The sequence below is a fragment of the Heloderma suspectum genome, chromosome 3 (genome assembly GCF_057233095.1).
Source record: "Heloderma suspectum isolate Gila_16-S chromosome 3, 16-S_ref, whole genome shotgun sequence".
In the NCBI taxonomy this organism is placed as follows: Eukaryota; Metazoa; Chordata; class Lepidosauria; order Squamata; family Helodermatidae; genus Heloderma; species Heloderma suspectum.
In genome coordinates this window covers 217,343,312-217,369,751 of record NC_139460.1, presented here as the reverse complement: position 1 = coordinate 217,369,751, position 26,440 = coordinate 217,343,312, and the positions used below count along the sequence as shown (strand labels likewise).

The following is a 26,440-nucleotide window of genomic DNA, read 5'->3' as shown; positions in this document are numbered from 1 at the left end:
GGTATATAGCATAATAAAATTTTAAACTATAAAATAATCAATACCTCTGCAGTCCAACAACAAGCTCCCCAGAAGTATCATTTACAGTCAAACACACAAAAACTAACAAAGAACATTGCGTAACACAATCCAGCCTTCTTCAGTCAGAGAAAATGAGACCAGACTAAGTACATTCATTCAGATACAATAATTTTAAACTGTAGAATTTCCCCTTCCCACCCACCCCAAACCACCAGTTAACACAGCTCTAGGTGCAATTACACATGCTTCCATATATTTTCCAGTACAGTTCCCAGAGTATTAAAGTGCTTATGTGCACTCTGGTTTCATTCATATTCAGGTGTGCAATATCATCATATTTGGACATTTTAATTCAAAGTCAGTTCAGTTCAGTTGAGATATTTTATATCCAGTGCCAATATTTATACATGTTTTAAAAGCATATGTAGACAGTGATTTAGATAATGTGTGTAAATGTATTGTTCCCAATACCACTGTTGCTTTCTCTTTCCTGTTGCTGGATTTTATATAAAGAGTAATCTCCAACACAATGATAAACTCTAAATATACAGGAGTCATTCCTACAAAACTAAGGCAAAAAAAAACAAGAACCCTTCCTATTCGTATGCTAATAAAACCTAATCAGAATTGCCATTAAGCCAAGATTAGTAGAAATGTTCATAGTATGAAAGTCTTAAATATGCATTGACTCTTCAGTTAACAAAACTGTTAGTCATAATTACAAATGTGCAGTATTCAGCTCATGAATATGTAATGGAATATTTCACAGTTGAATGGTTCACCATTCTATGTTCAATTTAAAGGTTTATCATGAACAGTAGGTACAGAACAGGCGAAACAAAATTAAATGTAAGGCTTCTGAATGGACATGATCTGCAAGTATTACACTTTGAGAAAATAAGTGTTTGGTTCAGTCTGAATTATAAATTTACTGCTACCTCACTAAGCCAAACCGTTGAATATTCAAATTGCTTTCCATGCATTATGCTATAAAAGCTTACTTCAAAGGGACTCCCATACAGGTAGTTTCATAAAACCTAAGGACTGGTTCACAGTCAGATAGATGGGGTCCCTCTGTCTTTTCAGAAATGCAGATTCATATATTCCTGTTGAGCACCAACAAGACACATAGCTGCATGTGATTATGTATTAAGTCACCCCCCCTTTTTTTTTTTGAGTGAAGGCTGCATGGCACATTATGAGGGAGGGCCACTTGAGAAAGGGTTTGGGGTGAGGCAAGGCTCTAATTCCCATACTTTCAAATGCCCTCCTCCCAAGTACTGTTACTACAGATGCTACATCTCCTCAACCCTTTTGGCTTCTTCGTCGATAAATGCCGAGCCAGACAACACCCCTTAAGGGGGCAAATCTAGCCAGCAGGGGGGTGGGGGATGTCAGTTCCGAATATGCAATTCACTCACAAATTTGTAAGCACAGCTCATAATTCACTATAACGCTGAAGTTGACACAGCCTGACAATTTTCTGTATGAACTGTTTTTAGGATAAACAGAATATAAAATATTGAAGCAATGCTCCTTAACTAGTGGGACATCAGTATACTCAAACAATTAAAGCATTCCATTACACTACACTAGATGCTATGTGAGGTCATTTAAAAGGTACCAAACCTGAAGCAGAAGGCACTCAGCAGGGACGGTTATTGCGAAGTATAAACTGTTTAAAAATAATTTGAAATAGCTAATATGGACAGATAGAAAGGAGTTAATTTGTACTAGCTTCAGTCCTTTAAAAGGGTCATCGTATAAACCATTTTAAAATGGTTTAGACTCAAGACCTATAGTGGTTGCACCCTTCTTTCTTCCTAAATTACTATTTGATACTGAAATACTTTTCTCATGAAATTTGTGCAGCACTTTGCAGTCTGACAAACCGCTCTCATTCCTATTTAACCCTTATTCAGTTCTGCTATTGCCAACTAAAGCTACAATCCTATGCACACATTACGGAGTGCACTGAACTCAGAGAGACTTGCTTCTAGGTAAGCATACACTGGATCAGACTGTGATCTGCCAAATTGTTCATTTAAACTCACACAGTGTGAAAATAGCCCCTTCCTAAAATGTAAGCATCTCATATGGAATGGTATGTAATGTATGAGATAAGCAAAAAAATACAGTTTTCCTGTACAATAGAACAAAAATAATTTCAGTTTGAAAATACAACCTTCATGTGAAACACGATTATACACAAATTCATAGTTTTGTAAAACTAGTTAGTTAAAATATTTTTAAACATCTCATAATACCATTATCTTAAATTTCATTTGAATCTATGCAACAGGAACCACTAATATTGAAAAATACCAAGAATGAAAATGTTTTTCTATAAAAGTTATATATTTTAAATTCTTATCAGGTAAGTTTGTACATAATTTCCCACATAACATATCTAAAAAGAGTATTTTCATAAACACTTTAGGAGCAATACTTTAAGAACCTGCCTTTGTGCCAAGAGTCAACTTTTCAAAATCAGTGTCATTTACTCTGACTGTAGCTGTGGAGTCATTGTTAATTGGTTATTATTCTTCCTTCCAAAGAAATACCCATTAATTTAATCACAGTTTACATCAGACACTGATAAACAGTTTGTACTCTATGACGGCTCTAATCCCAAACTCGGTAGGCGCTTTGATACATACACAAAGTCTATGCAGGCTTTCATATTCACTTCAATTAGAGACAGGCAGCTCTGTGCATTCAAAATAAGGGAACCATCACATTGCTTCCATCATTATGTGAACAGGGAAGACTCTGCATGCGCCAGATCTCTACACTAACCAGAGCTATAACATACACAAGAAGGTGTAGCATCAGGAAATAAAAGGACCACTTTCACAATTATGTATCCAAGTTTATGCTACTAGGGTATTACTCTAAAAGGCTTCCTATGAACAGGAAATTATGGAATGGAAATGATGGAATTAGCTAATAAATCACGGGAATAGAGAGGGCACTAAGGTAAAGGAAGCCATACTATACCATTTAGAGTTTTTATTCCCTTTTCTGTTAACTAGTGAAATACATAAAAGGTTAATTTCAGAACTGTTTCGACATCAATGTGTGTAAAATCAATCTGAATTTGTGCTGCTCTACTCAAAACTCAAGTGGGTTACTTCCATAACTACACCTAGCTTTTCTCAGCTTCCAATTTAAAGTTTCCTATTTCCAAATTGACTTATTTTTGTTCAGTAAGTCTAATGACCGCAACTATAAAAACTGTGAGTGCTTTCTGTAAGGTGATCCAACATGTTCTAGCTCCATTAAATATTGTAAGTAAAACAGCAATGAACAATTATAGTACTAATACTATGGCGCACACAGGATACTGCCCAACAGATATGAAACTATGTTTCCACTGGCATATGACAAGAAATACTTCCTGCTGACACGAGACATTTTCACTTTTTATATCTATAAAAATATCTGTGTTAACAGAAAACTGTCAATGAGAACAGGACTACTATAGAATAAGTTACCCATGACAAAGAAAAATGATTAGGACAAAATAGCATAATAGATTTTTTCCAGAATATGGCTTAAATTACTTCATAGAACACTGAATTCTTCTAATCAATCTTAAAGTTAGTATCACTTTTAAATGTTTAATATTGGCTTTTATTATTAAGGCTCTCTTTATAACCCATAATAAAATTGCTTATCAATATAGCATTTGTTTCTGTATCAACACACTTAAAATATAAAATATAAATTTATAAGTAAATCTGTTTCTATTTACCACATTTTGCTTCCAATTAAAATTAATATTTTAGTGAACCTTAATCAGTGAAAACACAATTCTTTTGATAGTGCCCTTTGCCCAATTAGCATATACTATAAGACACTACCAAGTTTCATTCTAAGCAGTCCAAAAAACAAAATGCAAGAAACAGGAACTATTTGCATCACTCCTCTGCAACACTGCTGCAACCTGGCACTTTCATTAACTTTGCTTGCTCAGTGATAGTTTATTTGTCAAATGAACATAGGTTCTTGTTACAGGTTTGAACTCAAAGAAATTGTTCTCTCTGGCAAAACTAGAAAATAGCCTTTTAAATACAATTCTATGCCAGGTACATTCTGCAATATGTCCATGAGGGTAGATGTGGGCTGTGCATTGCAAGCAGCCATTCTATTCGCCCTATCTCCTTACTGCCCTTGTACTGTATATATGGAAGTGTGTACGCATGGGCGTGCAGAAAGAAAAATCTGCCAGAAAATTAAATGAAGCCTTTTTGTGCCAGCCCAAGGTTTGTCCAAGACTAATGCCAGATTCAGATGCAACACTAAGAGGACAAGCAGCCACAAGCCTTGGGCTCATATGTTCTCCCCTCCCCTTCATTGGGACAAGGGGAATTTTAAAGCTTCAATTTGTGGTTTGTTCCAAACTATAGTTTCCTGTTACACCTGGAAACAGTGGTTTGTTCAAATAAAGATATTAAGCCAGTTTGACTGAACTAACCAGTTTCCCATCCCTTTTTAGATGTAAAAGGAACTGAAATTTGTTCAAAACCATAAGCCTTAAACTTCTCCTCCTCCCATGAAAAAGAGGGAAGGGAGAGCGCATAAGCCTGAGGCTCATGCCTACTTGTTTGCATCACAGTTTAGCATTATATCTGAATTAGGCCCAGAGAGCTCTTTAGATACTCTCTCCAACTGCATCTTCTTGAAACCATCATAATCATGGAGCAGCCTTCCCCAACTGTTGCCATCCAGATGTGTTGGGCTGCAACTCCCATCATTCCCAGCCAGCATAACCAATGGCCATGCTGGCCGGGGATGATGAAAGTTATAGTTCAGCACTTCTGGGAGTACCGGCTTGGGGAAGGCTGCCACGGAATGTGTGACTCAACAAATATAATTTCCACCTATTCACTATGGATTGGAGCCAGACTTGTACCCAGTGGAGTTCTGCTGGAGAAAGGGAGTGGCAGCAATTTTCACTGATTCTTCCTTCCCCCTGCAGCCCCCAGCGCCACCTTCTACACTGTTCTGGAGGGGCTGCAGGGTAAATGGAAAAATCAGTGAAAATCACTACCTCACTTCCCTCCTTCAATGGAAAGCCTCAGCTGGATCCCAGTTCCCTCTGCAAACAGAAACAGACCTTTCATTCATGGAGGGGCAAGTCTGAATCCAACCCTATATAATTAATTGCCCACACCAAAAAATGGCCAAAGCACCAAAGCATCTTATTTTAATAAGTGGTTTCAGGTAACATGGACACTTGTATATCTAGTTTTGCTGCTTCGCTACTATATCCAAAGCCACCTCAAGTTGAATATCTAAATATAAATCTCATAAACAAAATAGGGCCTCAGAAACACAAGACTTTCAAAACAGTATTTAGCATGTTTCTTTTGCTCTTTTACATGGCTGACACCTATTTTACAATCTTTGAAAACACTTCAATAGCACCTACATAATACACAGTAAGAGTATACTATAAGTTTAGCCATGAAGAGATGAACACCCCTAACCAGTTTTAAGAATGCAGCAGTATGATCACATCTCACTAAAAATGCTGGTTCAGTTAGAAATTAAAATACAGATTTTAGGTATTTATTCCTCAGAAATAGGATTAACTCCAGTTTTAAAGTTGTGGTAAACACCCAAGGATAATACTCTAATAGTCTTTTAATAACCCGTTAGAGATATGGCTCAGTGTTCTAGCTGCATGAACAGACTTTAATTAAGCTAAAACAATTAAGGGTATGAGAAAGCTCAATCATTTTATCTGCTACAAGATATTCCCCAAACTCAGGTAAGCTTCATTTGTTAAATGAAAGCTCCTACAACCACCAGTTAAATCTCATTAGCTTCTCTTATTTTACTAAACTACAGAATAATTTTCCTGAGTAAGATTATAAAAGCCTTGATCATTCTACCAAAAGTACAAAGACAAGTAAAATGTAGAACACTACAAACCAACATATAACAGGATCACAAGTGCAGAAATGTTGTTGCTTTTCATTATAACTGGCCCCCAATAGAACCTGGAAAAAATTAGATATCTAAAATATTTTGAAGGACGGTAATTAAGTTCTTCAGACCGTGAATGTAGCCCTCATCTCGTGCATTGCTGGGGAACACATGTGCGAAATCTATCATCCTGATATCAACTTCTGCACTTTCTGGCAAAGTAGTGGGCATGTGGCAGAAAACTTTTTCCAACTGAGGTATAACATTTCCATTCAAATGTTTTTGTGAAAAGCAAGCACTGCTCTTCCATATGTTATCTTGTTCCACAGTTTCAACTTTTAGTGAGATTTGACTCTGGTGCCTTTTGTGAAGTGCATACATTTTAGAGAAGTTTTTGCCTACAGAGGTCTCCACCTTGCTGTTTTCTGTAGAATTGATTACATGAATGTTGTTGTTATACTCCAGTGTGTTACCACTTGGCACTTGCCCATTGGACATGCTTCTCTTCTCGACCAGAGTGCCATCATTTAACCATGTAGTTGACACTGGAGACAAGCCATCATAGACAAATAGTAAGGAACTTGCATAAAAATTAAGCTGCTTCTGGCTCTCAAACCACTGCAAGATTTCTCTAATCTTTTGAATACTGGCGGCTACAGCATCTTTTCTCAGGTTGTATCCATTATAGAAAAATCGAGCCACACCTGCAAGGAAGAAACCACTGCAATTATTGTCCGCAAAAATTTATTTTATTTATTCATTTAAAACATTTTTATCCTGCCCTATATCATTAAGATCTCAGGGCAGCATACAGATAAAATCAATGTAAACAGCATAAAACAATGAATAATTTAAACAGCTAAAAGCATATTAAAGCATTAAACAAGCTAATACCAATTAGAAAATCTAAAACAATAGAACAGTTCAAACAATGTGCAACTTTAGGGAATTCAATTAGCCCCCAAAGGCTTTGTTGAAAAGCCATGTTTTAACTTAGCACTAAAACACAACCAACGTCTACACCAATTGGGCTTACGGGGGGGGGGGGATTCCACAACCAGGGTACCACAGCAGAGAAGACCCTCTCCCACGTTCCACCATAGTGTATGTCTTGCACTGGTGCGAAGCAGAGGAGGCCCCTCCAACAGATCTCAATCCTCGGGCAGGCATATATAGGGTGAGGCGATCCCAAGCTGCTTAGGGCTTTAAATGCCATCACTAGCACCTTGAATTCCAACCAGAACTGTACTGGTAGCCACTGCAATTCCTTTAAAACTGGTGTTATATGATCTTTATGAGATGTTTCTGGTCAGCAGTCTAGCTGCTGCATTTTGCACCAGCTGCAAGTTCTGAGTCATCTTCAAGGGCAGCCCCATGTAAAAGGCATTGCAGTAGTCTAACTGGGACGTTACCAGCATATGCACTACTGTGGCTAGGTTATCCCTGTCCAGGAAAAGCCGTACTTTAATAAAATCAATTATTTCAGTACCTAAGTGTTGCCCATCATTTTAAAAGGCAAAATGAAGAGCAGTTTTAAGCTACTCTGATAACAGAATTAAGTATCCAACCAGTGTTCACAGATTTCAGTAATGTAGTCACTTGGTATGATGCTCCATTATTTACACTTAAAATTCAGACAACTGTCCTAATTCAGATTTCCTATCCCCAAAGTATTAATTGCAGTAACTCAAGGGGAGACTGCATGGGATTATTTTGAGATGATTGGATGTACATCCAATACCCATCTAGTTCAAGCAGTTCAGATGCTGGTGGTTCTGTAACTTGAGCTTACATCCACAGGACCAGTAATGGCCAGGAGGTCTGCATAGTCCAATGTATGCTGGCACAGGATTCTCCCGCACTATATTATACCTTTAAAAATATACATGAAGTGAAAGCATGGCTACTTCAGACTGTATGTCCCCAATGTTTTGCTGGTATATTGTGATCTGGCTGTTGCCTGCTTCAGATCTTACCTCTGACACACCCTTAAGCAAGCCCCTATCATTCAACCTCTGCTCCCTTCCCGAATGCAATATGGGGATAATACAACTAATCTAAATTCCAGAGTTATTCTAAGAATTATTGAGCCTGTATGGGAATCACTTTAGGAACACTCAAAACACAATTTCAATGCCCAGTACCTTTAGTTATCACTAAATGTGCTCAGCCCTACATAACGTAATAAACAATAAAATTATGTTTTATGCAGGAAGCCCTACATAAAACATTCTTATCCTATCCATACATATTACTGGAAAATAAAGAGACATCCCTCCCTTCTTCCACCCTCTCACACAACATCCGCTATTTCTCCTTCCTCCTCTTAATCACCAATTGAAATTGTGCTTCTTCCCACTCTTACCTAGCAATCCTACATACTAGAGGCTGCTTTATTGTATGCTACTGGCCTCAGCTTTCTTAACTACCAGGGGTAGCCTGGGCACTCCTGTAGTAAAGGCCTGGACTGCTCACTTACGAAGTACAATGAACTAAATGATACAAACATTACCATCTTGTATTGTCTCTTTTGTTAAGCCTCTTCCATAGTGCTGGTTCTGCGTCTCATAGCTGTCAGAATGGATGTGATAAACCTTAAAAACACAAGAAGCAATAATGTGTTTCTCTGCCTGATTTCTTGAAAATCTCTTGGTCCTACAGTCAGTTCCATCATAATATTTTGCATGCATGCAAATGCTTCAGAATGCTTCAGCCATACGAATTCAGAACAATTCCATGAACTGGATATATCTAGAAACGCAAGTTCAGCTCAATAAAATCACATCACAAAATGCTGGTAATGTGGTACATTCTGATATAAAATTTCCAATGGAATATTACATTATATTGCTCTCTATATTGTACACCCCACGGATAACAAAGAAACCAATGCAAATAAGATTTGAGTGATCAGGAATTCCCAGTCTGATTCCCTAGAATCAACTGACAAAGAATCTGCAGACTATGTAACATGAGCCAGTGACAGAGGATAACTTATTTTGTTGGGGATCTAAACTGAATTCCGACAATCTTGTTTACACCAAGAGTCATCACAAACCAAGGCTCTGTCAAGAGGACAATGAAGATATATGCTGCATAAATTATAACACACATAACCATTAATATCACCACAATTACAGAGACTAAGGATCATTATTTCTTTTATTTATTATAGAATTTATAAACTGCTTCACTTTAGGAGATAGTGGAGCAGTGTAAAATAAACACACAAAATACAAAACGTTACGGTGAAAGCAAACAGATCAACAAAACAGTGGCTGGAATTTACTCACCAATCACGAAATACTTGGCTGAAAATATTTTTTTCAGCAAATACAGAAAACAAAGTAGTGTAGGTACATGCGTGATCTCTGCTGGAAGGGCATTCCATAGGGCGGGAGCCACCACACTAAAAGCCCTACTCCAGGTGGTTTTGAAGCAGATCTCTGAGCCATGTGAGATCACCAAGAGTGCCTCTTCAGAAGACCTCAGTGATTGGACAGGATACAGGAGAAGACATGTCTTCAAGTATCCTGTTATCAAGTTGTTCAGGACTTTATAGACTAGTACAAGAACATTAAACCTGGCCCAGTAGCAGATGGGCAGCCAGTGCAGAGCCTTCAGTAAATGAGTTAAACACTGATATAGAATGGCACCAGACAACAGCCGGGCAGCCATATTCTGCACTAGTTGCAGCTTCTGGACCAACCTCAAAGGCAGCCCTACATAAAGTGCATTGCAGTAATCCAATCTTGAGCTTACCAACATCCACACAACTGTGGCCAAGCTATCCCCATCCAGCAGTGGTCGTAGATGGCATGCCAGATAATCTGGAAAAGGGCACTCCAAGCCACCAAGGTCACTTGGGCCTCCAGCAACAACAATGGATCCAGGAGTACCCCCAGTCTACTAATCTACTCCTTCTGGGGAACTACAGGATCTCTGTCTTTCAGGATTCAAGCTCAGTTTACTGACCCTCATCCAGCCCCTTACTAAGTCAAGGCGTGTAGATGTTACAGGGAGATAGAGCTGCATGTCTTCAGCATACTGATGACACTTTGCTCCTAAACTGCTAATGACCACTCCCAAAGCTTCATATAGATGTTAAGTAACACTAGCAACAAGATTATACCCTGTGGGATTCCACAGCTCAACAGCCAAGGGGTCAAAGAATGGTCACCCAATGTTACTTTCTGAAACTGACCCCACAGGTTGGAGCAGGTGCCTCCAACACCCAACCCACACAGCCAGTCCAGGAGGATACCATGGTTGCCAGTACCCAAAGGCAATGTGAGATTGAGTTGAGTAGAATCCACAGGATTGCATTCCTCCTCCTCCTCCTCTCCTCTCTCTCTCTCTCTCTCTCCCCCCCCCCTCATTCTCTTGCTCGATAAAGGTCATACATCAGGGTGACCAAGGCCCATTCAGTTCCATAACCTGGCCAGATGCCTGATTATCTAGAATAGGAAGATAATTGAATGCAATGTTTAAATTATTTTTGTGACATGGGACAGCGACTAGATTAATGTACTTTTTTTTTTTTTTATAATTCTCAGCAGCTACAGCAAACAGAAGATGTAGGTCACTCACCATAGGCCTCAAGACCATGAGGTTCCAGTTGAAATCCAATAGAAGTGCCTACAGTTATAGGAAAACCAATTATCTTGGGATCTGTGTCCAGATCCCAACATACCCATTTTCATTATATAAATGGAACTGCTTTATATTGCCAGATTTAATGCCACAAGGCATAGGAAAACAAGTATTTATTCAGCTACACCACACTGGAAGGTAAGCATAAATATCCTGCAAGCACATAGGTCATAGGATGGCTTTTACAGCTAGTCTGACAATAGTTGGAAGCCAACTGACTACAGCCAAGAGGACAGTTATTAGTAATAAAGCAATAGTATACTTCTCCCATCTAATGTTCATGCACATGTCTCTGGCAATATGAAAAACAACTGAAAAAAAATTAAATAGTAAAATAAGTGAATCGCGTACACACACTACAAGCTTCCCAAAACATCTATGAACATAGGCCAAGAACTCCTGTTAAGTTCAAATTCAGAGAGGGGGGGATAGGTACTAAAACTGAAATTCTCTAATTAGAATTTCAGTAAAGTCACTATGCAGGTCAAACAACAGAAAACACTTTTATTTTTCTACTTGGCTAGGGAAATTATAATCTACTGCCTGAAGGCTAATTGTTTGGATTTTGAATGTGCTTTACATTCAGAATCCAGTTTACAAATTTAAAAGCAAATATTTCACGATTAATGAACCAGAATAAGCCAGTTAACACTTGACTAACAAGAACGTTACAGTAAAAAATCTTTTAAAGCAGGCAAGTGCAGACAAGATGATAACATTACTTTCAGCCTTACTGAGGTTCCTAGATGCTCACTATAGGCTGATTCAAAACATGCATACTTAATATCCACGAAAGAGTAAGAGTCAGATAAATTCCCAAGGAAAAAAATGATTTTACTGCTAATAGCAGCTGCTTGGCTGACAGGATGGTCAGGGGTATTGCTCACAGATCAAGTGGTCCCTGCCTGTCATTTAGGGATAAAGACATAACCAGCATACAGCACCCAATTTGAATGTATAAGGTCCCAGCTTGAATCCCACTGTTCTCCAGTTAAAAGGATCCCTAGAAAGACTTCTTTCCTGTGATTACTAGTCTGCTGCTAGTCAGGATAGATAGTACCAACCCAGATCAATCAATGGCTTGACTCAGCATAAAGCATGTTTATGTTTGGACAATATATCAACTAGATTAAAATATACACCTCCCACATACAATGAATATACTTACCAGAATCAAATACAGTTTTTAGCACTATGTTGCGAATTTTACAAGGAACTCTGTATCTTGAGCATACCTACATGTAGCTGGGTACAAATAGGAATCAACTGAATAAATGTTGCTGAGATATCAGCTGTCATGACTAACTTTGGGATATGACATAAAGCTCTAAACCCAAAAGTTATTTTAACACAAAACGTTAGAACAAAAATATTACACGAACAGTGGCTGCTTTTGGACGTTTGTGAAACCACTTATGAAACCATGGACAAGCACAGTAGCTGCACACTCCTTCTCTCACCTCTTCCTGTTGCAGAGATCCTGGTTTGCGTTAAGACGGAATTCCACTTTACATCCAAACTGAGGGACTCTGGTTCAGATCCTGGCTTATTACCCTGTTTCACTAACCAACAGTAACCAGAATTCCCTGGTTCAGACATAAAGGGAACTCCTTAATGCAAGCCAGAATCTCCAGGATGGGAAGAAGGGACAGATAATAGATAAGTGTGTGGCCTTGGTGTTCATCCAGGAGTTCATAAAGGATGGTTTATGAAATCAGGGATGAATGCAACCATGGATAACCAAGTAACAATGCTATCTCCTTGCCACTAGTTACTAACTGGAACAACGCAATGTAGGGCATGGGCATGGGGGGTGGCAGGGGGAGAAGAGAGGCAGGACTGTTAGACACTAGTGTAGTAAAGGAAGAAGGATGAAGCAGTGTGAGAAAGGCAGGAAGACAAGAATATATATTAAGTGCCAGGACATATCTAGACTGACTAGAGTCCTCTACATAAAAAAAAGGAAAGAAAAAGATGCTGTTCAGATTTTGCCTTCTGGGTTTGTACTTGGGGAGAAAATAACAGCAGGACTTCGGTTTGTGTACTCTGCCCCTCTTTCTCTGAGGGAGAAGTGAATATAGATTGCCCCAATTCAGTCACCTACATTTTCCTGCAATGAGGGAAGCAGGGAAGGATACTTAAGAAAAGGTAAATGAATCCAAGGCCCACTTGAAGTCTCTCTTCATGGGGAAAAATATCTTCTGGACCAGGCTTTGACCACCCACATCTATTCAAGAGCATCGACTGATTTAAAATCCAATGAAAACAACATCTTACCCTCATGCCAAGCACCAAGAACCCAATCTCCTCCATTAGTGGATACTTGCTGACCTGTTGCTTAATCTTCTCAGCTGAAGCATATGGATCATAGCTTTTCTGACCTATTTTTACATCCATTATACATGGCTTTTTAAACCTGTGTGTCACATCTTCCAGTTTCAGGTACAAATCTATTAACAATTCAGAATAAACAAATCAATAGCATAATTTAACCAATCAACCCACTCGTTAGAAGTTGATCAAAATTAACACAATATGTATACAAGTAGCAGCTTACAAGCAACCTTATTTTGAATTCTGCTATATAGGGCACCTATGAAGACAGGTATGACTCAGCTGGTAAACATAAGATCTACACACGCCTGTTAATATTCAAGTAAAAGCACATCGCTTGCGAGAAACTGCAGCGACAAGAAAAACGTGAACGGACTAATGTGCTTCAACACATTATTGTGTTGAACGGACTATTGGCCATACATGACACCTTAATCCTTCCTACTCAAACAGAAGCTATCAAAGCTTATCCCATACTTGGGGCCTATGATTTTAATTTTGTCTGTACCCAAATGTATTAGTTCACACTTAAACTTAAAAGGGTGTCATACATTTATGATTAATACTACTTTACTTGTGAATAAAGCAGCTTAAACTTGATTTATGCCAGTTATATTTATTCAATGATATTTATATAAATATATAATAACAGCACCCTTGCTGGTGTGAGCAGCTGAAGACATATTTTGATATAGAAGTACTGCACTAGATCTAAATATGCTCAGTCTTATTAAAAGATCAATTTAGTTTACAGAAAGCCCCAATTTACAAAACATTCTCCCATCAGCAAAGCATATCAGCATATTGTTTCATGATGCTCTACATGATAGGCTTTATTATGCAGCTTGGAGGTATTCAGTTTCTGACATTCTCAGAAGAACCGCCCCAGAAGTTATCATAAAATTGTTGCTAGCACACTGTGAGCTTTAGCAGTCATACCATTGGGTGCAGTAGGTGGTGACCAGGTCCCATAATATTTTGGCAAATATTTTTGGAGTTCTAGAAACGCAGAATCTTCACAGCCAGCAGCATATACCTGAAATAAGACATTTTAAAGGAATACATTTGAGCCTGTGAAAAACCTCCATTTCCCTCCTGTGGCAGACAACTTTATATATTTAAGACGTCTGTATGTTTTAAAACCTTACACTCAAAGAAATACCCAATTAGAAATTAAAATAAAGCTTACCTCCAAAATGAAGGATATGAACAGGTTTGACTACTGGTCAAGTCCTACAAACAATATAGTCTTGAGTATTTTGTTATAAAAATTAGAAGTGAAAGCACTAAAGCACACAAGTTCTTAGTGAATCTGTGCAGCATGATGAATCTAATCAAAGAGTTCTTCTGGATACCAGTGGCCTGGCTGGGATGGAGGCAAGGGGTGGCAGTGGGAAAGCCTGGTAACCCTCTATTATCAGTCAAAAATGTGTACAAGGGGGATAACCTTTCAACCCAAATTACTAAGAAGTCTTAAGAAGAGTATTGTATGGGAATGATAGCACAACCCTGGAAAACCCTTTGATGGGTAGTATTGAGTAAACACAAGATCTCTTAACACAGCTTATAAACTAGGGGTGGACAACTTGTGTCCCTCTAGATGCTTTGGCCTACAACTTATATCTGCCCCAGCCAGCATAGCCAATGGTGACAGATTATGGGAGTTGGAGCCAAAACAACTGGAGGGCCACAAGTTGCTCACCCCTGCTATAATGTGGGTATATACTTGATGAACAAGAGTGGTCACTGTTAGAATATGCCTCCAAAACCCTATAAAACTAGGTGTTGCATCATTAGTAAAAAAACAAGTCAACTTGTTTTCTTATTGACTGCATTTGTTAAATAGATGAACAAATTTTACTGCCAAAAGATACATTTGTTACACAAGAATGCATTTATTTATTTTGTACCATTCTTCACTTGTCGTTCAATATTATGCTTGAAATGCCATTTCTATTATACCGAACAGTTAGATCATGTTTTTGTAGCAAAAACAAGCTTCCAGCAAAACCACATAGCAAACCACACCACTAATCAAGAACAGAAGAAAATAAAATCCTCGTATTTTGAGCTCAACACTATAACTAATTCCTAAGTAACAACAAATGCTATCAGTTTTGGAACTTAGATTCCTGCAATTTCTATACAAAATTAAACGTTGACCCTTAGCTGGCAACATCTCCAGAGACAAAATGTTAAGCATATACTTTTCAGAGAGAGAATGACAGTCCTGTTGTTCATTTTCTTTTTCAATGTAACTGGAACAAGACCATAAAATTGAGTTACAGCATTTACAAATTACTGCTGCCCATTATATAAAACAAAACTGCTTTCAAGCCCTTAGTGACAGAAAATGCAGTAGATCAGAGAGACAAGAAAAAGCAGTTGACAAAACACAGACTGTGATGATTGCCTCCTATAAAGGCCAGGAAAGAGCTGAAGCTTGCTAACAGGTTAATTTCAGGACCCTACATTTTACATTTTAAACACATCCTGATGATTATTCATTTTACACGTTTTTGCTCACAACACAATTATATATAGCTGTCAATCTGCAGAAGTGGCATGATACTCAAATGGCTTACACTTAAGAAATTATAGGATCTGATCAGCACTGGTAGAAAATATGCTTCATTGCATGAGACCATTCCTAAATGGGGCAATCGCACGCTGCTTTTGGCTTTAATAGGGAATGAAATCATTTGCAGCTGAATGTTTCAGCACAAGCTGTTCAAGAGCTCTTATAGTAACGAACTGTTTACATTTCTCTCCATGTGCACACTAGCGTTACTCTAGGCAACTCTGGTGGGAGGTTGATAAAACGTACCTTCTAACTCTGCCAAAGGAAAGTATCCACATTTTTTTTTAAGTATTAGCTTTTGCTCTATTGACAATCTACAAATAAGTTCTAGGATATGTTAACCATGCCATAAGATCCACTGACTGCTACCCGTTATACAACCACTAGCTTCCTGTATAACATGATTTCAGGGTAATAGCAGCAGAAACATTCTGGCACACATTAACAATTACACTGGCTGTTACCCCAGAATCAGCCCTGATTGCATTCAATGTACAAGTTCTTCTTCCAACTAAACAGTCTTTTCTTCACAAATGCTCATGCCTATGTAGCCCTCTAATGTTGTCATGTCACATCTGTCATTCATGGAAATAGAAAAAAATAGGAGAACCCATGGTGACTGCTGCGTGGACATGACCATCCCTAATTTAGAGGCTTAATTAAGGGATAAACTTCAATGTTCTTGACAGCGTTTAATTTCTAAAATGAGAAGGGTCAGAGTTCAGTGCTGCCTAGAAATACATACTCTGATATACAGACTCCCTATTCAAGATGTGTGGGGCAACTAACACCTACTGGCAAGAGAGCTGAATATGCTTGGAGACACTCAGTTGGCATTCACAGTAGACTCTGGGGTTGAATTTGAAGAACCCCGAACGAAATAAATTGTGAAGTTATCTCACTTATTTTATGCATCTCTATGTGACTTAGTTTTTTTTAAAAAATTCATAGAGATTAAAACAGATGAATTAAAATCAATTAAAAACAAAACTAGTGTTGAACCTATACAAACGTATGTCTGAATAAGAACGTTCCATGATACTCCATAAACATCAGAAGAGAAAGGCTGAGTCAGATTTCAGGAGGAACTTGATTCAAAGGAGAGAAACTAGCCTAATTCACTGTAGCAACACACGGTAGAATAAGAACTGGAAACAGCCATTAATACCTTTTTAATCCCAAGTTAGACCACAACAGAGCATAGTATGTGGTACTACTCTTGGAAGGCTGGTCAGAAACTTCAGCTGTGCAAAGAATGGTGTTGTACCTCCTGATGGGGAGAGGTCACAAGCAGTATCCTATACTCAGGAGTCTACAAATTTGCTTTCCATGGCAAACATCCCTATCAGTTCTGGAAAGTCCAACGAACCTCGATGCCTCCTCCCAAGCTTGGATGTTGTCTGTGTTGCCTTTCCAAGGTGGTGGTCCAAGTGCCTCAGAAACCACAGTGACACAGATAAGTTCCAGTTCTCCTAAACTTGGGGGGAGTGGGGAGAGATACACAAGGACCTTATCCTGCATATCTATGACCTTGTGCTGCATATCAGAGATAAGGGAAAATCAAATTTGTGGATTTCTGGTTACACTAGCACTCCACCATTTGCACAGACCACCTACAGTACTTTATAAATGTTCAAATGCTTATTGTAACTTACCTAGAAAATGCTTTAAATATTTAGGCTCAAAGTATCTAATTGTCATCTTCCTCCCATATAGGTTTGATCACATTCTCCAAGGCTAACCAAGAATACCATCTTGAGAGTTAGTAATTTAGATGCTAAATTGGGATGGTATGGTTTTGCAGAATATTTCCAGTGATAGTTACATAGTTCAACTCTACTTGAACATATAATTCTTCAGCTAGTTAAAAGGATGAATCAGAAGAAGACATTTACCTTGTTATAGAATTCTAGTTCTCTGGGCCCTCGAGGTGGTGGCTGCAGCTGTTTGAGGACTGTGCCATCAGGATGCTGCAATATGCCTGGGGGACAACAAAGACATTTGTTCATTCCTTAGCTTTGCTTTAAAACTATAAGAGATGCTGATCTTCACACTATGAGATAACTTCAACAGTTACTGATAATTTTAAATATTTGCTGAGTTTTCCATAAAGAACAGAAATTGACAAATTGACTAACAATTCTAAAAACAAAAGTGGTCTAAGAAAATAATTAAGATAATAAAGGAGCTATTTCCTTTAAATGAAGTAAATAAAATAGAGTAAAGAGACTTTTCAACTTCCACCCAACAGGAATTCTGTATTTCCAGCATACCGCCCACATGCTGTTTTCCAGGACTGTCCAGAAGACTGGAGAGGAAAGACTAAGGGGAACAATGTACTTATAAAGATGGAGTGATTAGGAACCTTTCTGACATCCATCCCACAGAGCAAACAAGCCTTTCACACAATGAGAAAGGGACTCTTTATTTTACAGCTAACCTCCTTCCTATTTTTATCACTGAACACTGCCTTTGTTCTGGATAGTTTCACCTCACTGACAATACTATTGTCAATTAAGTCTGCCAAGAGCCAAGCTTGCTACACCAAAGCAAAACAATCTACAGCTTCAGATAATCTGCAAGCTAATTACCACTTAACTAATTAACTTACAAAGACCTGTACTAGTTGCAAACTGTAGTACAAAGTGCTTTGCAAACTGCATTCCTTGATCTTAATAGGTCTTGCAGAATTTGAACTGCAAATCAAAAGTGAACACTTCCAAAGACTGCTGCTACTTGCAAATTAACTCTTTACTACACCCGAGATGCTAAGCAAGTCTGATCTAAAGTCTGATGCAAAGTAACGCATACTGGGGCAAAAAAATTCCTAATTTCACATATATGCTGATGAGGTCCAAGCTAGCAGTAACTAACCAGGATAGAGATTTTAGGGTGTTCTGGATAGCTTGATAAAAGTGTCAACCCAGTTTGTGACTGCTGTGAGAAGGGCAAATTCCATGTTGGGGATCATTTGAAAGGAATCAAAAATAAAACTGCCAGTATCATAATACCCTTATACAAATCTATGGTGTGCCCACACTTGGAATACTGTGTACAGTTCTGATCACTGCACCTCAAGAAGGTGTGGTGCCCAGAAAGAACTGAGCTGAAAAAGATGCAGAAAAAAGCAACCAAAATGATCAAGGGGTGGAGCAACGTCCCTATGAGGAAAGTTACAATGGGCAGTATCCAATGCTGCCCATCTGTGAGTGAGGCCCACCTAACAAGGCAACCTAAATCTACTACAGGTTGAGGAACTTGTTGTAGGTGGACACAGAGAAAGCTGCTCCTCCTAGCTCCGGCTGAGTCCCCTGCCACCTGCACCCCTGCTGTTACCTCCTATCTGTGATCAAAGATAACAGCAGGGGTTCCCCAGCAGGCATCACAATTTCAAGGGGAGTGGAGCACAGGGGAATCCCTGTGTTACTTCTGATCACAGAATGGAGATAACAGCAGTGATTTCTCTGGGGAAGGGCTTCAGCTATTGGGCAGTATAGAAATGCAATAAATAAATAAAGGGTCTCCATGGCCTGGATGGAGAACCTCCATGGGCTAGAGGTTCACCGCCCCTGAGCTACTGCTTAGACTAGAAGCATGGCATTGTGTATTTTGAACTTTGCATTTAGCATGGTTTAGGAAAAGAATCTAAATAAATGCAAATAAACACACCCTGTGTTTTCTGGCATCATTTTTATTATTATGACTTAAATGAGAAGGGCACAGGGGAAAGAGCATAAATCCACAAGTTGTTAACTGACATTTTAATGCATTCCCATGTCAGTGGTTTTGTAATCTAACTAAAAACTAAAAACAACTTTTGTAATAGTTCCCTGCCTGGCAATTAGATAACAAGATTGGCCTAAACTCTCCTCTTGCTTCTCAAAAGCTTGCAGGACTATATCTTGTGATAAAAGTTTGGGTGAACTATGCTTGTAACAAAGTATTTCCTTTTTGCATTATACATTTTTGTAAACTTCCTTAGACCACTCTTGTAAATATCCAATTGTATAGTCATCTGTGACAAATCATGGCATTGGCGCCGCATGACTAGAATAAACTCAAATGTTTTATCTCAGTTGGTTCTATTCAGTGGTGTCCTTCTGTTATTGGAACAGATACTGCCAGTAGATGGCATTCCCCCTATCCCCCGCAGCCCTCCACACACACCCCATGTTTGTTGGGGGACCCTCCAAGGCACATTTGGGGGGCATGTAGGGGTAAACTCCTATTGTGCAAGCAGAAGTCCACTCATGTAATGTTGGATTTACTCAAAATAATCACGATGTGTCCATACATTTTTGGACTCCTATTTACACAGACCTGAATCCTATATTAAATTAACTGTGATCTAAATGGATGTTGAACTGGGGCTATAGTTGCATGTATTGCAATGCAACTTTTAACAATTATTCATTCCTCTTTGGATTTAGGATTATAATTTATACAGCAGAAAATTATATTAAACGCCTCCTGGATTCTGGAGAAATACCATAGGTAAGGAACTGCAGGTCATAAAAGATGCTACAGATGTGTTGTGCCTGGAGAAATGTTAGCCCAGTTCCCATGGACCTGCCCAACAGAAGAACTATTCTAACATGCAGTGATACAGGACATCAACATCATGCTAGATTCAGCTTCACAACTCTTGGCCCTTTGCCTAATTCTGGGATCCATACTGACCAGGAGCTTAGTTTAGGATACCGACTTTAAATCTTGAGAACTGCAACTCGAGATACGTGTTGTTTTTCAGTACAGGAAGGCAGTGAAAAAATAGATGTTGGACTTCGTGGTTAAGAAGAAAATCGCATGCAGGGAGGAAATATCTTTCTACTGATGCACTTTCCTTGATCTTTACAAATCTTAGATCCATAATGCATTAACTTGCCAGTTCATTGTGATGTCTTCATTCTCTTTTAGTTGTCTATCACATATAGTACACTCAAAGTACTCTGAGATTGTAGTAAATGAGAGTAGGTGGGTTTGTTTTTAACATACTAGACATGGCAAAGGCAGACCTAAAATTGCATCCTAAAAATTATCTTTGCAACTACTGGGATAAACTTCTTTAGATCCAAATAAAGCTTCAAAATCATGTTTTCTAATGAAACTATTCAAGCCACTTTTGCTTGTGATATATATTAATATTGCTTGACTTTTACAAAAGCAGTGTTACAAATTAAAATGATCAAAATTAAAATTGTCAGGAGCCACACTGAGGAACAGTATTACCATTAGGTCAGCACTGGTTTTGTATAGATATGATTCCAACATGTTTTCAGCTTGAACTGCTGTAACAGTTGCTACAACAATGTCAGTTAATAAAATAAATTCTGATTAAGCAGAAAACTCCATGCTGATATTTTGATTTTTCATTAGAAACAAACTACCAGACTTGAATCATATTTCTTAAATATTAGACACATACATTTAGCAACTTAAAATGAATTGCACACTCTTTCTTGTTGGATTAGATTCACAAGTGTTGTCCAAAATAAGTATAACACTTTAGATCTAGATACGTTTTTGCAACACTTGAAGCATTAGTAACCTTACTACTTTTCTTTTTAAGCTTGTCTTTCATCTTAATACAGTTTCATACAGTAGATGGCCAGATTGTCAAAAATGCAACGTTCTTTTTAATAACAAAACTATGCTGAATGTACACTCTGTTAAAAAATGACCAGAGTTTATATTTTAATGTACCCATTGCAATTATTAAACTCAGACTTTAGACTTTATTACTACAAGGAAGTATAATAAAAACTTCAGCCTCCAGGTGCATTGAACAAAATATCAATATGAGCAATAATTCTTTGTGTTATCATTGCACAAGTTGTCCCCATTACTGAGTGAAGCTACAATCAACCCCTTTCACCACATAAGCATAATATGAACGATTATGCCTTTCCATCTCTTTATTATAAAATCCCTTCATTGAAAATTTCAAAATTGAGAAATGAACGGCCTATGTCTAGCAAACTGGAGGGAGCAACTTGCACATGAGCCCCTCCTATTTTGAAAATCAATTAAGAAGCTCTTGCCCTGTGTGCTGTCAACTAGAGAAAAGAGATTTGTGGCAGAAAAGGAGAGAGATAGGGTCTTCTCAGCGGTGGCCTCAGTTCTTTGTATACCTAACGTAGCCCACTTTAGGCCAAGTTTAATAAACAGTGAGGCACTGTTTCCACAAGTTTGTTAGTGAAGGTTTAAAACAGTATTTTAATATGTGCCATAGTCCCAGAAGTTCAATAGGGAAATATGCAGGCTGTTTGATTTTGTTGTTGTTGTTTTATATTTCTGATCCTGTATTTATAATGGATGGAAGCCACTGACTCTGTGGAAGTAGGTACAGTACAAATTTAATGAAGAATAAAATTACAGTCATTCTCAACTTAATTATAAAAGCAAATTCTAGAAGATATAATTTGCTCAGAGAACTGCAATGTGCATAACACTTAAAAAAACATTACAACAGATGGAAAACACAGGTACCTGCCCAAGGATCTCATAACCTAGATTTTGATGGTTAGAAGGTCAACAGAGAGAGTGGAGGGAAACAAGGGATTCATGGGATAAATGCAAGAAAATGCAATTACTCTAACGTAGGCAGGGCTGAGTGTACGTTGCATTAAAAAGAGCCCTGAAGTTCTGCACCAAAACAAATTCAATCCTGTGATCTGTATAAATTATGCAAGTGAAGCAGATGTGCATATTTTCTAATCTTAAATATTTATTCTGGTTCTAAGAATTATTCTGCTACTCAGAGAGGGAAAACAGGCTATGCAGGGCACTAACGTCCCATCCCTAACCACTGCAAATCTTGTTCAACTACCACTTTGGCTTCTGTGATGTCAGAAGGCACTGCCCATGCATTTCAAAACTTTGTAGTCACAAGGGCTAGAAACATGCATTTAAAAGAAAAAAGAAGGCTAAGCTTCTCAAGAAACTGAATTCTGCATCCAGTACCATATTCTGCAGCATGCAGAGAACCCTGAACTTAGGTTTCTTATAATTCATGTTTTATAGCTCCTAGTCCCTTACTCTAATCACTAAATAAACACAAATGCAGTCTTGCTTTCTCTGGTGTTAACTGCAACACCAGTTCTGGACCAATTGTTGCCTTTTTACCTAGACAGAACAATGGGCTAAATCCAATGTTTTACAACCACAGAGGGACTTCCCCTCCTCCCCACTGCAGCCTCATGCACACACCTCAAATCTACTCTGGTGGGTCTTCCAACGCTCTGAAGCAGAACTGCAGGAGAATGCAGTGGGGAAGGGAAATTTGATCTGTCAGCAGCATCTGTTCCGCCCGCTGGCAGAAGACACCATTAGATACAACCCACTCACTTTAATATAAGGAACATCGGCCTAAGTAGTAGTTGATGACAAAAGTTACTCATGGAGATGGCCACTAACCAATATATGATCTCATTTTAAATGCTGTTAATTTACCACATAATGAGTTTTTTGGTTAAACTTTTACTTTATGCTGTTGCATTGGAATGCATGCTTTTGTGGGTCTCTGCTACCCACACATGTTATCAAAAGGAACAAACACACCTTATAACATAAAGATGCATATGAAAATAAGATTTAATGTGAACCAATGTTCAAATGATGGACTTAGACATGGGAAAGGCCCACCTTCAAATATCTGCTCAGCTATGAATCTCACTGTATGTATGGACTTGGACAAATCACCATCTCTCAATTTAACCTGTCTTTGAGCATTGTTGTGGGGCTAAAACTCACTGATCTGAGTTCCCTGGAGGCAAAGATATGCCGTGAATACAAGAAACAGATTTTTAAACCACTTTTTGAAGACAACTCCCAACTGACCATTGGCTGGGGCTGATGGGAGTTGTAGTCCAATAACAACTGCCGGGCCAAAGGTTCTTCATCCCAGGAGTAATATAAAATGGTTAACATGCCCAATTACAATCACCTTCTGTGGCTCAGGATCAACCATCTAGTGTAGTCCCTGAAGAAAAAGGGAGATGTGGCATGAGAGCTCTAATGAGAAAGTCCCCAATTCAATTCTTGTCTGTCTTTTGAGGCCCATGAGTTCCTGCCTCTCCCCTACACATGCACACCACACCTCACTCCTTTCTGTTTCAGAGTTTATGCATCAGTGTCTTCAGTAACCATAGCTTGAAAATCCACAACAAAATGTGGCAAATTGTGGCTTGGAGCCAACTATGGTTAGCAACATCCTATATGCACACATAATATTAATCATAGTTAGCTCTTGCATGTGCAAATGGTGGGGTGTAACTGTCTGTCTGAGCTGGGGGTACGGTGAGGGGAGAACCTGCAGTATGCTCACAATCATCCAACCATGGTTAGGTGATCGGGCAGCATTCCTCTCAGGCTTAGCGCAGATGTATTTGCCTAATACTGGCTGAAAGTCCAAAGGCTAGAAGAAAATAATTAGGCCAAGAAAAATTGACACACTGGAAATTGCTCCTTTAGAAGGCAAATTTTATATGCACTCTCAGACTCTAATTGCTGTTTACAATGACATTTCCAATAGAACCTTTCTAAATTCCTTAATTAGGTATGGGAGAAACATCTACAAATTATCTTACTGTCTAATCCAGGAAACTAATACCAGTCCAAAGGACACTAAAAAAAATCACATCAACAGATCTCTTCAAGTTCTTCCTTGAAGTCCATCTTTTTTTCCCTCTTTCCTTATTCCCATCCATGTTCATTTTCCACAAGACCAAGATTATAAGGATAAACACATTTACTGCATGGTGATGAAATATCTCCCCCTAATGAATACTAAATCTTATGTTTACTCAAAGCAGGAGGAACGTCACCATGTATATTCTTCCTTATGTTTCTTGTACAAACCTACCACAAGAACTCTCTCCATTAACCAAATAACCGGTTTCAGAACTTCCAGTAGGACCACTGGCATAATTTTGACAATTCTACATATGGTTTGATTTTTGTTTGAGGTGTGGGGGAGTGGGGAAGAGAAAAAAAGCTAATTTTCCCCAGCTTCCGCATTTCCTCTCCATAAAATTAACTCTACACAATACACAGATATACCAGATTAAGAGTACATGTTTGGATATTGGCAAGAAAAGGAGGAATCTTGGATATACCCATGAAGATTTTAAAAAGAGCAAAGCAAGAAGCAGGCACAGCAGCAGACACAATAAGGAAACCATCATAAGAAAGGACTTTAAACAGCTTCCTAGGAAGAAACCTGTTATGCTGTTGTAGTACCACTCCATTATTACATGGCCAGATATGAAGATTTGGTGTTAACTACCAACAAGTTTACCAGTACAAATAATAGAATACCACACAAGATAATGAGAAGGATAGAAGCAAATCCAAGTTTTACCAGAATTTCAGATGTAACATCTGAGTTTTTGAACTTCAAACATTTTCAGATTTCACTTCTGAAAACCTCTTTTGAAGAACACTAAATGCTAAATCTCAAAATTGAATCTTAAATCCCATCATTGAGTTACATATCAAGCTACTGTCAGGAGAAACTATCAGTTGGGGCACAAGCTTGAAACTGGGAAGGACCAAGTGGAAATCCCCATTCAGCCATTTGGCTGAGGTCAAGGGATGACCTCAGCCAAATCACCCTCTCTTACACTCTTTCATCTTATTTCACAAGACTATTAAGGAAAAAATCATTAATCAATCCCATATATACAATCCAAGCCTCCTTAGATATCACACTCTCACAACAGGGTTGCTGGGAAGATAAAATAAAGTAAGTCATATATGCCACCCTGAGCTCCTTGGCATAAGGGCAGGACACAAATGTGATAAATAAATCTTGTCAGACATAGTCTTTTTGTTACATTTTGGCAGCTGCTCCCACCCACCTTCTTCTCCCCTATTAAGTCTTCCAACATACACAACTGGAAACACTGAAGCGGAAAAGGAGAGAAAACGAAGGAAAAAGATGAGTGGGTTGCGAGCAGATCCCAATTAATAAGAATTGCTTGGGGCCTCCAAGCCACCCTCCAAATTAATACCCAGGCCAAAAACATAAAAATAACCTTGTATAGGGCTGGGGGGGGGGGGGAGCTAAGCAGCCACGCCTCCCTCCCCGCAGCCTCTACAGCTCGAGGTCAGCGTTCCCTTCCTGCACGTAGGCAAAGCGGGGGGACCGCTGGCCCAACGTCTGCCTCGCCTCGCGCTCTGGGGCTGGCTTCTTCCCAGGCGACACCCTTCGCCTGTCACTTACCGCCCTTGTCCTTGCCGTACATGTGCCCGGCCACCTGATGAGAGAGCGGCACACAGCCGTTGAGGAGCCGGACCCTCCCTCCATCCTCTTCGCCGCCCGCCGCCGCCGCCGAGCTCGGAGGAGGCACGTCCACCTTGACGCCCCGAGGAAGCCTCTCGGCCTCCCTGCTCTTCGCGCAGCGCGGGGGCTCGGTGGCCATTTCTCGGGGCGGCCTCCGCGGCTCCCGCGGCCTCCCCGCCTTCAAGGGCCGCCGCCGCCGCCGCGGCCAGCTGTTCGCCGCCCTGGCCGGGCCCGCGGCTCCATCGCGCGCCCCCGTCCGTAGCTCTACCTTGAGGAGAGCGACAACTCCTTCCTCCGTCGCCTCAGCCGCTCGGCTCGACTGACTGAGCGGCGCTGGGCAGAGGCAGCACCTTGCTGCTGCTGAGCATGCGCGCTGCAATGTGAGTTTGCGCAGTAGCAGCGACTGAAGCTTCCCCTCCTCAGCTTGCCCTGGGTTGCTGAAAGGTTTTCCTGCACAGCCGTCCAAACCGTGAAGAGGAGGCAGTGCTCTAATTACTGAAATAAAAGATATGGCAAGCTGAAGGCCACTCCCTTTCCCGTGATAGCCCTTTCGTCTAACCCCCAGATGTCTATGGACATGGCTAGACAATGATGAGGGGAAAGTACTTTGTGTATGCTCAGAGACAGAG

At 39.4% G+C, this 26,440-nt stretch overlaps 1 protein-coding gene across 2 annotated transcripts; it reads right to left on the bottom strand.

The window, feature by feature from the left end:
• Positions 1 to 1,175: 1,175 nt before the first annotated feature.
• Positions 1,176 to 26,440, bottom strand: IPMK (inositol polyphosphate multikinase). Of its 2 annotated transcripts, XM_084845637.1 has the most exons (7): positions 25,752 to 26,440; positions 17,422 to 17,507; positions 13,885 to 13,981; positions 12,889 to 13,061; positions 10,549 to 10,596; positions 8,471 to 8,552; positions 1,176 to 6,662 (listed from the first exon to the last, which is right to left on the bottom strand). In XM_084845637.1, exons 1-7 carry the CDS (start codon positions 25,948 to 25,950, stop codon positions 6,043 to 6,045), a joined length of 1,305 nt encoding a protein of 434 aa, XP_084701763.1. In that variant the 5' UTR covers positions 25,951 to 26,440; the 3' UTR covers positions 1,176 to 6,042. The 2 variants fall into 2 exon arrangements, with proteins under 2 accessions (XP_084701763.1, XP_084701762.1); XM_084845636.1 differs by lacking the exon at positions 10,549 to 10,596 and having other exon boundaries at positions 25,752 to 26,177.

What these genes read in the sequence shown, in the direction of transcription:
- IPMK (XM_084845637.1), bottom strand. Translation starts at nt 25,950, where the DNA reads ATGGCCACCGAGCCCCCGCGCTGCGCGAAGAGCAGGGAGGCCGAGAGG. An exon ending in AACTAGAATTCTATAACAAG is followed by an intron (nt 13,982 to 17,421) that starts GTAAATGTCTTC and finishes GTCTTATTTCAG; the next exon opens with GTATATGCTGCTGGCTGTGA. An exon ending in AAAAGAGACAATACAAGATG is followed by an intron (nt 6,663 to 8,470) that starts GTAATGTTTGTA and finishes TCTTCCTTGCAG; the next exon opens with GTGTGGCTCGATTTTTCTAT.